At 51.5% G+C, this 14663-nt stretch overlaps 1 protein-coding gene across 1 annotated transcript in view; it reads right to left on the reverse strand.

Moving 5' to 3' along the window:
- Positions 1 to 14264, reverse strand: part of WNT7B (Wnt family member 7B) — a 169053-nt gene extending 154789 nt beyond the window's left edge. Inside the window, exon 1 of the mRNA XM_087722230.1 lies at positions 14005 to 14264. Coding sequence (XP_087578356.1) covers positions 14005 to 14075 — 71 coding nt within the window. The 5' untranslated portion in view covers positions 14076 to 14264. The remainder of the gene's footprint in view (positions 1 to 14004) is intronic.
- Positions 14265 to 14663: the final 399 nt, after the last annotated feature.

Consider the following 14663-nt stretch of genomic DNA (forward strand, 5'->3'; position numbering starts at 1 on the left):
AAATATTTTCACGGCCCTCTTTTTAACTCGTGCAGTGAACAGGTCCTCAACGGAAGGCAGGTTGGTAGCCATTGTTTTTTCTGCAATTTTCTGCAATTATCCTCTGAATATCTGCGAACCTCTGACATCTGCGTCTGTCTTGTTGGGTTGCAGAGCCAAACCAGACAGTTATGGAGGTGCATGGGAAAGATGCCGACGGGATCTTAGCTAAGGGAGGGAGTGAGGTTCTTGCATGCCCTGGTAAGGGGGGGGGGGCGTCCCACGCCAACAGGGATGGAGCCTTTTGGAGTTGCAGAAACCCCACCGAGGTCCGTTTGACTTACGAGTAAGGAGATAATGGACCGGAGCCTGGTCAATTAGCTGGCTGGCCCCACACATTGCGGAAAAAAGCATCTTGGGCTTAACTTTGGCTGCCGGACGCTCCTTGACCGACCCGGCATGGGAAACCCTGCTCTCACGCTTCGTGAGCAGGGAGGGGTGACGACTATCGTGGCTCTGGCCATCGTGGCTTGGCGCAGCCTGTGGATCCAGCGCAATGCTTTCTTCCCAGTAGCCGCGCTTCGGATTCCCTTCTTTTTCCGTGGGAAGAACAAGCGCTCCTCCGAAGCTGGGATTCCGAGGGGGATCGATTCCGAGCAGCTGACCGCCTTTGGTAGATAGAGCGACCCCCGCCCTCTGCCAGGGACAACCCCCCCTCCGCAAGGACCCCCTCCCTTCTTCTTGCCGACTTCCAGGATTGCGCCTGTCTTTTACTTGCGTCGTTCCCACCTGATGGCATTTTCTGATGTCGTGAAGGCGCGGGGTTGAGCTCGGCTCCTTCGATTTCCAGCGGGGAAAAGGAGAGTGTCGGCTCCTTGAGAAGCCAAACTGGGCGGGAGGCCACCAGGAGATCCCAAGGGGAGTGGGGGACAGGCAAAGTGGAAAAACCCCTCCCGGAGAAAGGCAAAAGTGGCTCTTTTGGGCACTGGCTCCTTTGAATTGGATCGAGATCGCATCGTTCGATTCGGGATCGTGAACGCTTCCCCGATTTTGCTTATGATGACAATCAACCTGTGAGGAAAGTTTGGGCCGAGGGAGAGTAATCGGTCCCAACTCATCACAACTAAAAAGAATGTAGATGGAAAAGACCTTGTGGGGAGCGGCTGGAGGAAGGGAGGGAGGGAGGGAGGAAGATGGGAAGGGAGGGAGGAGAGGCAGGAAAAAGGAAGGGAGGGAGGAGAAAGATGGGGAGGGAGGGAGGAGAGGAAGGATAAGGAAGGAGAAAGATGGGGAGGAAGGGAGGAAGGAGAGGAAGGGAAGGAGAAGGAAGGAAAGAAGGATAAAGATGGGGAGGGAGAGGGAGAGGAAGGAGAAAGATGGAGAGAAAGGGAGGGAGGAGAGGGAGGGAAGAAGAAGAAAGGAAAGAAGGAAGGAGAAAGATGGAGAGAAAGGGAGGAGAGGGAGGAAGAAGAAGAAAGGAAAGAAGGAAGGATTATGTACTGTCTTATATGTAAAAGTCTGTCCCCCCCCTTCCTTTTGATTGTGAGCCGCCCTGAGTCCCCCCAGGGAAAAGGGCGGCATACAAATAAACAATCCAATCCAATCCAAGATGGGGAAGAAGGAAGGGAAGAGAAAGATGGGGAAGAGGGAAGGGAGGAGAGGAAGGGAAGGAGAAGGGAGGGAGGGAAGGAGAAGGGAGAGAGGGGAGGAAGGCAGGCTACTTATTTCTATGGCTTCCCAATTTACTCCCAAATGACTCCCGGCGGCTTCCAATATTAAAAACACCATTAAAAACCCACAACTTAAAAGCCTATAAGACCCAAGCTAGCTCGCTAGACAGACAAGCAGACAGACAGAAGATGGGATGAACTGATGGGTCAGTAGCTTGAAACTCATGCGAGCAGCGAACTGCGCGTAGAGAATATAAGAGTAACTGTTCCCATTCCGATCCCTGTAAGTCAGTATTTCTCAACCTTGGCAACTTGAAGATGTCCGGACTTCAACTCCCAGAATTCCCCAGCCAGCGAATGCTGGCTGGGGAATTCTGGGAGTTGAAGTCCGGACATCTTCAAGTGGCCAAGGTTGAGAAACACTGCTTATAAGTGGATATTTTTAAATGTTTAGTCCGTTGGTTGGTTGTTTTATGTGCCGCTCCTAATTGACTCCCTGGCGGCCGCGCCTAGAGACCAGTCTGGAATCCACGCGGGAAGAAAAGGATCCCGCCTGGGTGCCTAAGAGATGCTCCCGTTCGGGGCCCGCCTGCCTATTCGCTCGGGAGGTACTTGGCGGCAGATCCCTCTACGTCTGCAGCGATCGCGAGGGATCGTTTCCCTCCAGTTGTCTTTCCCAGCAGCATCATTCAAAAACAAATGAAATGTTTTCCCCGGTCCTTGGCTTCTATTGACCCACAAGGCTTCCCAACGCACTACGCCAAGCTAAACCGACTAAAATCCTTAAGGATCCGCAGAATCCAGCATCCCCTTCTGCTTTCTGCCCCTAAATTCAAGAGCGGACTAGATTCCCTCTTCCTCGGGACCTTTCCAAGGGCAGCGATCCAGGGAAAGAAGGCGAGAGTTGAGCAGTTTAAATTCTCGGTTTCTTCTCTCTCTTTTTTTTAACCCTAGAATGCCATTCATCCAAGGGCAGGGCCTTCATTGCACAGTTGTGCCCCCCCCCTTGATTTTTTTTGAATGCCCCCCCCCAAAGACATCCCTGACAATGGTTCAGAAAAAGGTAGGCACACCTTTCATCATAGAGTTCTTTCTTTGTTTTTTAAAGTTGGATTTTAACCAGTGGTGAAATTCAATTTTTTTTACTACCTGTTCTGTGGGCGTGGCTTAGTGGGCGTGGCAGGGGAAGGATACTGCAAAATCCCCATTCCCTCCCCACTCCTGGGGAAGGACACTGTAAAATCTCCATTCCCTCCCCACTCCTGGGGAAGGACACTGTAAAATCTCCATTCCCTCCCCATTCCAGGGGAAGGATACTGCAAAAATCCCATTCCCTCGCCACTCCAGGGGAAGGACACTGTAAAATCCCCATTCTCTCCCCATTCCAGGGGAAGGATACTGTAAAATCCTCATTCCCTCCCCACTTCTGGGGAAGGATACTGTAAAATCTTCATTCTCTCCCCACTCCAGGGGAAGGACACTGTAAAATCCCCATTCTCTCCCCACTCCAGGGGAAGGATACTGTAAAATCCCCATTCTCTCCCCATTCCAGGGGAAGGATACTGTAAAATCCCCATTCTCTCCCCATTCCAGGGGAAGGATACTGTAAAATCCTCATTCCCTCCCCACTTCTGGGGAAGGATACTGTAAAATCTTCATTCTCTCCCCACTCCAGGGGAAGGATATTGCAAAATCTCCATTCTCTCCCCACTCCAGGGGAAGGATACTGTAAAATCCCCATTCCCTCCCCATTCCAGGGGAAGGATACTGTAAAATCCTCATTCCCTCCCCACTTCTGGGGAAGGATACTGTAAAATCTTCATTCTCTCCCCACTCCAGGGGAAGGACACTGTAAAATCCCCATTCCCTCCCCACTCCAGGGGAAGGATACTGTAAAATCCTCATCCCCTCCCCACTTCTGGGGAAGGATACTGTAAAATCTTCATTCTCTCCCCACTCCAGGGGAAGGACACTGTAAAATCCCCATTCTCTCCCCACTCCAGGGGAAGGATATTGCAAAATCTCCATTCTCTCCCCACTCCAGGGGAAGGATACTGTAAAATCCCCATTCTCTCCCCACTCCAGGGGAAGGATATTGCAAAATCTCCATTCTCTCCCCACTCCAGGGGAAGGATACTGTAAAATCCCCATTCCCTCCCCACTCCAGGGGAAGGATACTGTAAAATCCTCATTCCCTCCCCACTTCTGGGGAAGGATACTGTAAAATCTTCATTCTCTCCCCACTCCAGGGGAAGGATATTGCAAAATCTCCATTCTCTCCCCACTCCAGGGGAAGGATACTGTAAAATCCCCATTCCCTCACCACTCCAGGGGAAGGATACTGTAAACTCCCCATTCTCTCCCCACTCCAGGGGAAGGACACTGTAAAATCCCCATTCTCTCCCCACTCCAGGGGAAGGATACTGTAAAATCCCCATTCCCTCACCACTCCAGGGGAAGGATACTGTAAAATCCCCATTCCCTCCCCACTTCTGGGCCCAGTCAGAGACAGTATTTGCCAGTTCCCCGAACTACTCAAAATTTCCGCTTCCGTTTTGCCAGAACCTTTCAGAACCGGCTGAATTTCACCCCCAATTTTAACCAATCAGAGGGGACAGTCTCAAATAGAGAAATCACTGTACAAAATGATTTCTGGGAACAAGATCATGGCTATGTTGAGAAGTAGCTTCTCAACGCAAACTGAAGATCTGAATACCTTTTGACCTATATCTATGCAGGAGATAGCAATAGCAATAGCAATAGCAGATTTTTATATACCGCTTCATAGGCCTTTCAGGCCTCTCTAAGCGGTTTACAGAGAGTCAGCATATTGCCCCCAACAATCTGGGTCCTCATTTTACCCACCTCGGAAGGATGGAAGGCTGAGTCAACCCTGAGCCGGTGAGATTTGCACCGCTGACCTGCTGATCTAGCAGTCAGCTGAAGTGGCCTGCAGTACTGCACTCTACCCACTGCGCCACCACGGCTCTTACAGATAGCAGGAGAGAAAGCCAAAAATTAAATTTTAAAAAAAAATCCAGTTCATAGAAGATAGGAGAAGACCTACACAGACCAGAGTTTCTCAAACCTCAGAATCTTTCACACATGTGGACTTCAACATCTTCCTGGCTGAGGAATTCTGGGAGTGGAAATCCACCATCTTAAAGCTGCCAAGGTTGGAAAACCTGACATAGATTAAACTCAAGATCTTTAAGCACATTGACTTTGAGAAAGCGTCTGGAGCCCAGGGAGCAGAGGTGGGTTCCGACTGATTTGGACCAGTTCGGCCGAACCGGTAGTGGTATAGCAACCTGGGTCGCAGAACCGGCAGTGACCCAGGCTGGCCATGCCCCTGAACCAGTTCCCCAGTCGTCGCAGTCACCACCGCCGTTTTTGGGAGTTGCGCATACATAGAACAATTTCCATTGAAGTGTGCATTCAGGCGCAGTGCATGCACGAGTGAATCGGCAGTAATGCGGTCTAGAACCCTTCCCCTGCCGGGGAGAGCAAAAAGCCCCCACCACCACCACAGTGCAGGATGCCAACTAGGCCACGCCCACCATGGACTTTCAGGCTCTTGCTGATTCTACCCTAAAATTTTTGAAATCAACCTGCTAGCTAACCTTAACATAGGATTGTTGTTAGTTGAGAAGTCGTGTCCGACCCATTGCGAACACATGGACTTCCCGTCCTCCACCATCCTCTGGAGTCCATTTAATCTCATCTTCGGTCACTCCATCCAGCCACCTCATTCTCTCTCATCCCCTTCTTCTTTTGTCCCCCTCCATCATTCCCAGCATGAGGCTCTTCTCCAGTGAGTCCTTCCTTCTCATTAGGTGGCCAAAGTAATTGAGTTTCATCTTTGTCCAATGTAGTGTTTGTTTGTTTTTTTAAACTTGATGACTTTAAAAGTATGGCCTTAACTCCTGGAGTTCCCCCAGGCAATAATTTGGAAAAACAATGAACTAATGGTTGCAAAATCTCAGGAATCTACTCGCAACTTTTCCAACTGACCAACCAATTTTAGAGTGTGCTGGAATTATCAGAGGGGTGACCATGGTTATTGCTACCGAAAGCAATATTTCTGGAAGCAAGAGTTGGTTTTTTCCCATCTGGAGAAAAGGAATTGGAAGCTCCCTTTCTACCAATGGTCTGAATTCCTGGTGATTTTTCATCTACAGTATTGCTTTGTTCCAAAATGTATGATTGTCTTTTGACTGGGGTTTTCTGAAGTACTCCTTAGCTCCTAGTCTTAGATAAGGTTAGCCAAGTCTGCTGAATCATAAGCCCCTTGCCCTAGGGATGAAGACTAGAAGTGCCTTCTCAGAAGTAAGCCCCATGGCCTTACCACCAGACTTGCACTGATAGACAAATGTTCTGACCGAGGCTTCTCAAGAGCATGAAGCAGACTCCTTGTCACGACAAAACCCCCTTTCATTAATTGACTGTGAATTCTGCTCATTCACATCCAGCAAAGTCTTTCAAGGGAGGATTTACAGTCACAGACCTTATCTGGCTTGGAGAGCTGCCAGGCTGATATCTGCAAAACCTGGCAAGGAGTCTCGGAGAGTCACGAACCAATTAAGCGAACAAATTGTCTCCTGCAAACTCCACTCCCCTTTCGCTCCTCTTTTATTCCCTCTGGGAGGGGCCATTCATCCTCCGTCTGTGGCCTTACTCCCAAGTCGACCCCTGTTTTTTAGCTGTTCCCTTTGTTTGGCAACTCTGCACATGCACACAGTGGGAACAGGCTCCAGCTGTTTGTCTGCCTCACTGATGTCTGACTCTGAAGGAAGCTGATAACTGGCATATGGCTCTGGCCCCCTCTCTGCCTCTGACACAGAGCCCTCATCAGAGCCTTCCCCAGACTCCAGGACTGGCCCATGTTCCCCCACAACCTCCTCACTGTCCAAATCTGCTGCCAGCTCTGCTGGCCACTTGCGAGCCACAACAACAAAGGCCACTAGATACATAGAGAAACCGATATCTCCTTTCTACCTAGCTAGCTTTCTATACTGTTTCATTTCACCAGCCCTTCGCCATTGCAATTCTAAAGATTCTGTGCAGTTCGGAGAACCCCCAAATCCCACACCTGGCTGGCCCCTCCCACCCCACCCCTCCCAGGAATCCCCATGCAGCCCATTTTGGATGCAGGTAAGTGCAGGACGCACCCGGAGGCTCAGGGAGGGTGAAAAATGGGCCTACTGGAACTCTCCAGGGAACCTTTGGAGCCTGGGGAAGCCATTTTTGCCCTGTTGGAAGCTCGAGGAAAGCGTCTGGAGCCCGGGGAGCAGAGGTGGGTTGCGACCGGTTTGGACCAGTTCGGCCAAACCAGTAGTGGTATAGCAGCCTGGGTTGCAGAACTGGCAGCGACCCAGGCTGGCCACGCCCCCGAACCAGTTCCCCAATCGTCGCAGTCACCACTGCCATTTTTTGGAGTTGTGCATACATAGAACAATTTCCATTGAAGTGTGCATTCACGTGCAGTGCATGCACGAGTGAACTGGCAGTAATGCTTTCTAGAACCCTTCCCCTGCTGGGGAGTGCAAAAAGCCCCCACCACCACGGTTCAGGAGGCCAACTAGGCCACGCCCACCATGGTCATGCCCACCCAACAACCGGACTATCTGTATAACATTCCAAGAATATGCAAAAGACAGGTAGGCTTTCTTTGAATGGATAACTATTATATGTCACAAAATGTTTTATTTTCATTTTTTTCAGCGGCGCACAGAAATGTGTTTCGGACTTATAATCACTGACTAAAGCTGTTGTGCTCTATCAAAAATTCTCCACTCCTGCTGTTCCTCTATGCGTCATTATTCTGCTCCTTATTTTATTTTAAATTTAAAAAAATATTATTCAACATATGCTTTTATCAATAGTTGTAATGGAGAGTTTGAATTTTTTTTAAAAAAACCATTCTGAAATGTTTTTTTAAACGGGAACTAAACTACAGATCAGACGCTGAGCTTGTCGATCAGAAAGGTCAGCAGTTCGGCGGTTCGAATCCCTAGCGCTGCATAAGAGTGAGCTCCTATTACTTAGCCCAGCTTCTGCCAACCTAGCAGTTCGAGAGCATGTAAGAATGCAAGTAGAAAAATAGAGACCACCTTTGGTGGGAAGGTAACAGCGTTCCATGTGCCTTTGGCATTGAGTCATGCCGGCCACACGACCACGGAGACGTCTTCAGACAGCATTGGCTCTTTGGCTTTGAAACGGAGATGAGCACCGCCCCCTAGAGTCAGGAACGACTAGCACATATGTTCGAGGGGAATCTTTACCTTTACCTTAAACTGCAAATACTGCAAATGAATTAATAAAGGGTCTTATTTGACAGACACAATCTAGAATACTTCATAGATAATGTGGCTGATGGAATGCTAAGCAATTAAAATCTGGTCACCGCAGACCACTGTGCGCGTTATTTCTCTGATCATAGCAATAACAATAGCAATTAGACTTATATACCGCTTCATAGGGCTTTCAGCCCTCTCTAAGCAGTTTACAGAGTCAGCATATTGCCCCCAACAACAATCCGGGTCCTCATTTTACCCACCTCGGAAGGATGGAAGGCTGAGTCAACCCTGAGCCGGTGAGATTTGAACAGCCGAACTGCAGAACTGCAGTCAGCTGAAGTAGCCTGCAGTGCTGCATTTAACCACTGCACCACCTCGGCTCATCACGTACTTTAGCTCCAAAGTGTACATCTGCCTTTCCCAATGTGTCCATAACGTGTCTCACTACTTAAATCTGTGTCTTGGGTTCAGCACTCCTTTTAAAAAAAGCACTAGGTGTGACTTTTAAAACACGTGCTTAGCATTCATTTGGACACACAGGAGCTCAATTGAGAAGATTCTCAGTTGTTACTAGAGCAGCATTTCCCGATCTTGAACCGTTAAGGCGTGTGTGTTGTGGCCCTCCAGCAGCCAGCGGAGCTGGTAGCAGATTCGGACAATGAAGAGGTTGGGGAGGAACCCAGTCCTACGGTCTGGGGAAGGCTCTGATGGAGGCTCTGTGTCGGAAGCAGAATGGGGATGCCAGTTATCAGCTGCCTTCAGAGTCAGACATCAGTGAGGCAGACGAACAGCTGGAGCCTGTTCCCAGGGTGCACATGCGCAGAGTTGCCAGACGAAAGGAACAGCTAAAGAACAGATGTCAACCTGGGAGGAAGGCCACAGGTGGACGATGAATGGCCCCTCCCAGAGGAAATAAAAGAGGAGCGAAAGGGGAGGGGAGTTTGCAGGAGACAATCAGTTCGCTCTCCGAGACTCCTTGCCAAGTTTTGCAGATATCCACCTGGCAGCTCTCCAAGCCAGATAAGGTTTGTGACTTTAAATCCTCCCTTGAAAGACTTTGCTGGATGTGAATGAGCAGAATTCACAGTCAATTAATAAAAGGGTTTTTTTGTCGGAACAGGGAGTTTGCTTCATACTCTTGGGAAGCCTCGCTCGGAACAGTGTGGACTGCGACACCGAGAATTCCCCAGCCAGCTATGCCAAGGTTGGGAAACCTTGCCCTATCTCTAAAGGATGCATTATAGGCTTTCTGCTGTTTCTCCTAATATGGTGTTAATGGAATTGTAGTATGTGTGTGTTTTTTAACTGTTTTAATTTTGTCAGCTCTATTCTGACCCCTGGTGCTGCCAGCCCAGAGGAGAGAATTGCCCTTGCTGCCAATATTTCCATGCCACTGTGGGTATAGCTCACTCAGTTTTGAGTCCTTTTCCATCCTCCACCCCTATTTTATCCTAGGACCGCAAAGAGATCCAACCCGTCAGTCCTCGAGGAGATCAACCCTGACTGTTCTTTAGAAGGCCAAATCCTGAAGATGAAACTCAAATACTTCGGCCACCTCATGAGAAGGAAGGACTGGAGAAGAGACTCATGCTGGGAACGACTGAGGGCAAAAGAAGAAGGGGACGACAAGAGAAGGAGATGGCTAGATGGAGTCTCCGAAGCAGTCCGTGTGAGCTTAAATGGACTCCAGAGGATGGTAGAGGACAGGAAGGCCTGGAGGAACGTCGTCCATGGGGTTGCGATAGGCTGGACACAACTTCGCAACTAATAACAACCATCCTCCAACCCTTCTCTGCTTTTACAAGCCTGGCCTGAATATCAGCTTGGGTGAAAAGGCAAAGAGCACAGAGCATCTTCACAACCGGATGGGTGGCTAAATGCAGCGATCCAAGCAGTGCCCATCTTCAACCAACCCTACGTTAGGATGAGTGGTTAGTGATTGCGTTGCCCTCTGAAAATGCAAGCGTTATCGGGGAGCGTGACCCGTCAAAACCGCGGAGGACAAAATCGCGATCGACGAAAGCGCGCATGTGACGTCATCACAGCGCGACGAAAAAAAAATTAAAAATTGAAATAAAATTAAAATTAAAGCAAGCCAATTCACATAAAGGTAAGGGTTAGGTTTAGGTTTAGGTTTAGGGTTAGGTTAAGGGTTAGGGTTAGGGTTAGAGCGTTAGCGTTACGTTTAGCGTTAGGTTAAGGGTTAGCGTTACGTTAACGGTTAGGTTTAGGGTTAGATTTAGGGTTAGGTTAAGGGTTAGGTTTAGGGTTAGGTTTAGGGTTAGGTTTGGGGGGGTTAGGGTAAGGTTTTCGCTTTATTTTTACATTTTTCGACCACAGCGCGATGTTTTCGTCGCGCTGTGATGACGTCAAATGCGCGCTTTCGTCGAGCGCGATTTTGTACTCCGCGGTTTTGTGGTGGAACCATCGGGGAGGGTCTGTGTTGTGACTAAAGCAGAACCATGATATTGCAATGGAAGCAGAATTAAGGGCATCACCAAGAGCCGTGGTGGGCGCAGTGGTTAGAATGCAGTATTGCAGGCTAACTCTGCCCACAGCAAGCAGTTCGATCCTGACTAACTCAAAGATGGCCCAGATTATTGGGGAACACTATGCTGACTCTGTAAACTGCTTAGAAAGGGCTATAAAACACTGTGAAACAGTACAGGTAGCCCTCGATTTTCAACAGTTCATTTAATGACCATTCAAAGTTGCAACAGCACCGGAAAAAGGGACTTGCGACCATTTTTCACACTTATAACCATTGCAGCATCCTCATGGTCATGTGATCAAAATTCAGAAGCTTGGCAGGTATTTTATGACGGTTGCAGTGTCCCGGGGTCCCGCAATCCCCCTTTTTGGGGAAACCTCCAATAAGCAAAGTTAATGGGAAAGACAAATTCACTTAACAACCGTGTTCCCAACTTAGCAACTGCAACGATCCGCTTAACGACTGGGGCAGGAAAAACCGTAACATTGGGCAAAATGTTTCACCTAGCAACAGAAACGGGTTTAATTATGGTCGTAAGTCGAGGACTTGCTTGTATATCAGTCTAAGTGCTATTGCTACGTGACCGGCCCATTCACAGAGGCTGAGCTGGAGCTTTCCGCTGAAAGCCGAGGTGGCGCAGTGGTTAAATGCAGCACTGCAGGCTACTTCAGCTGACTGCAGTTCAGCGGTTCGGCTGTTCAAATCAAGGTTGACTGAGCCTTCCATCCTTCCGAGGTGGGTAAAATGAGGACCCAGATTGTTGTTGGGGGCAATATGCTGACTCTGTAAACCACTTAGAGAGGGCTGAAAGCCCTATGAAGCGGTATATGAGTCGTACTGCTATTGCTATTGCTATAATGCGACAAGATCCTGCAGAACCTACCAAAGATGACCAAAATTGCGGGGGGGGGGGGGGGGGAGAGAAAAGACAAAGCAAAGGTTGTTTTTTTTTGCTTGCTTGCTTTCCTTAATTTGTCCCGGGTTGAAAGAATAAGGCAAAAGGTGTTGTTGTTGTTTTTTGAGGATGCAAACAGGGACAGCAAACCTTAATCCAATTTACTTTTTTTCCCCCCCAAGCCAGAATTTTGCAGGTGGACGGAGCAGAAAAAAAGAAATTCCCAGGACACATTTCTCTCCGGACTGAGGAAGATGACCAGCCAGTCCCAGCAGAAAAAGAGTGGGATTGAGCATCTCCATCTCTCTGCTTGTTTATTCTCCTCTTTAACATCCTCCGGTGTAACAGGGAAGGAAGCAGAGGGCATCTGGCAATCTGGAAGTTTTAGATGGGCATTTTAAGGGGGTGGGGGGGCTTTCCAAGCCAGACAGGGGTTCCCGCAGGAGGGGGGGCAGTCCACAAATTCAAGATGTTGGCCACAACATGACCAACGCAGGATCCTCCCCATTGAAATGCATCGAAAACAGGCTGAGCTTTGATTACTCCGCAGTGCCCGCCATCCTGACTTTTTTGACCTTATTCTGCAGAAAACACACACACACACACACACACCTTGGTGGCCAACGTTGGAATAAGGCAGGCAATATCATTTTTATCAGGGACGTGGTGGCTTAGCGGCTAAGACGCTGAGCTCGTCGATCAGAAAGGTTGGCGGTTCGAATCCCTAGCGCTGCATAACGGAGTGAGCTCCCATTACTTGTCCCAGCTTCTGCCAACCTAGCAGTTGGAAAGCACGTAAAAAAGGCAAGTAGAAAAATAGGAACCAGCTTTGGTGGGAAGGGAACAGAATTTCCTGAACCTTCAGCGTTTAGTCATGCCAGCCACATGACCACGGAGACATCTTCGGACAGCGCTGGCTCTTGGGCTTTGAAACGGAGATGAGCACCGCCCCCTAGAGTCGGGAATGACTAGCGCATATGTGCCAGGGGAACCTTTACCTTTTACTATCATTTTATCCGCAGTTTTCAGCCAGGCCAGGGAGTGGAGGGTGGGGGGGCGTCCCTTGTCAAACAGCCCTGCAGCCCCACCAGGGTCCCTGGATGTCTCCAGGAGGGGGGATGGGGGGGAGGACACCCACCTAATCCCCAGCCTGCCCAAAAAAGAGGGGGGAGCTGCGGGGAGAGTGGGGGGGGGTGTTGGAGGAGGAGAGGCAGCAAGGGATCTGGAAAGCTGTACAGGTAGGAACTCGGCTGCCGCAAAGGAATGTGGAAATTCAACTAAGGCGGGCAGGCGAGTGCACCGAGCCAGCTGGCGAGGGCGCGGGGAAGGGGAAGAGGGAGCCAACGGCGGTCCAAGCGCCAGAGGCAAAAAAAAAAGGGGGGGGCAGACCTTCGCTCAGGGCAAGGCAGGATCTCGGGGGGACCTCCACCCACCCCCCCACCCCCAGGGCCATCGCTCAGCTAGGGGCGCCCTTCGGTCTGGAGCCCGGAGGAAAAGCTCGGCCAGGGGCGCCCACCCTCCTTTCCCAGCAGGGCGTCTCCTCCTGCCCTCCGCGGCTTCTGCAGGTTGATTCGGAGGCGCTCGTGGGTGGGTGGGGGGCGCGCAGGGGCGTAGGGGACCCCCCATTTCCCAAAGCAGCCCAGAGGACCCTAGAACAGGGCTGATCACACACACACACACACCCAGCGCACCTGCAGCCGGACGATCGGCTCAGCCACCGGGACCGTCCCCTGTCCCCCCCATCCACCCCAAAAAATACCGACCCCCTTCCGTGGGTGTTATGTCATAAATGCCCCCCTCTCTCTCTCTGCCCCCCTTTGTTTGGGGGGGGGGGATGAACAGGAGACCCGCTGCTGTTGATTTCCATGGGGGGGGGCGTCTTCTTCCCCCTTTCCTAAAAAAGGGAAGAGTGGGCTCCCTTTGCAAAGTTGCAAGCCGCTGCGGGAGCGCGTTTCTCTCGCAAGGAAGAGTCGCCGCCGGCTTGATCCGGCGTGGAAGCCGCGATCCCCTCCACTCCCAGTCCGTCCGTCCTACGGGATCGGAGCCCCGGGCCCTTTTTGCTTCCGAAGAAGCCCTTCGTGGCTGCGAGGCTCGGCGCCCTTGCGCGATAAGGGCAGGCAGGCAGGCAGGCAGGCAGGCAGGCGGCTGGATCGCGCGCAATCCCGGAGGCTCGGAAGCCGCGCGTTCCCAGTCTCTGCTCTGTATGTGTGTGCGTGTGTGCGCGTGTGCGGGTCTCCCTATCCTTGCTTCCAAATCCAAAGCAAACGCCGCTGCTTCCAGAGCCACCGGAGCCTTTAGGATCCCGTCCAGGGTTAGGAAGGCGCGCAAAGCCCGCAACGCAGCCTCCTCGCCTCCCCCTCCTTTCTCAGAATCGATTTGCAAGCCTTAATCTTTGGGAAAGGTCGGCGGATCTCCTCCGCAGGCACATTTCTCTCTTCCCCACCTCTGCCTTTCCCCCCAAGGGGGCGACCCTCCCTCCCTCTCCCACCAAACTCGGGGGGTGGGTGGGGGAGAAACTCCGGGGCGTTCGCCTCTTTCCAAAGCCCCGCTTCTTCCCCCCCCCGCCCCAATTCATTCCCTTTCCTTTCCTCTGCATAACCGCCCCCCCCCTCAAAAAAAAAAGAAATCCACGCGATCGGGCTTTGCAAAGAGCCCCGTGCAGGTACTCACCCTAATTTGACGTAGAGGACTCCGAAGCAGAGAAACACGTAGAAAATCCACTTGCGGGAGTTTCTGTGCATGTTCTAGGAAGGCGGGGGGTGAGCCATATAACACGAAATCGCGCGCCGGGGACTTGCGGGGTGCAGGCAGGAGCCAAGGAAACGGCCTCGGCCGATTAAATCCCAGCCGGGAGCCTTTGGGGAGCTGCTTCTCCGGCGGACCCGAGTGGAAGCCCCGCAGCTTTCCAGCAGCGCCGGCCCGTGCCAACCATGCTGACCTCCTCCCTTCTCCTCCCTTGCCGAGCCGAGCCGAGCCGAGCCAAGAAGCCCTTCAAAGTTCGGGGCAAGCAAGACGAGGCGGCGGGGACTGCTGGAGCTTCAAAGCCGGGCTGGCTTGGAGTTGAGGGCGGGGGGGGGGGTGGTGGAGGACGGGGACTCCTGCAGGTAACCCGCGCCGCCGCGTCTCTTGCGACCTGCGAGCTCCAGGTAGGGAAGATCTGGCGCGCCCGCGCCGCCGCGCGCCGCCGCGCGCTCCCGCCTGCACCCGCCTCGCGCACCCTTCGCCCGCGGACACACCTCGCTCTCTTCCCTGCTTGGGGAAAAGAAAAAAAGCTGCTCTCCTAGCAGTTCGGCTTCCCCAGGCCTGAAGGGGCCACAGCTCAGAAGAGA

This window comes from Thamnophis sirtalis, unplaced genomic scaffold (genome assembly GCF_051295495.1).
Source record: "Thamnophis sirtalis isolate CommonGarterSnake01/CBP01778 unplaced genomic scaffold, rThaSir2_p1.2 scaffold_9, whole genome shotgun sequence".
NCBI lineage: Eukaryota > Metazoa > Chordata > Lepidosauria > Squamata > Natricidae > Thamnophis > Thamnophis sirtalis.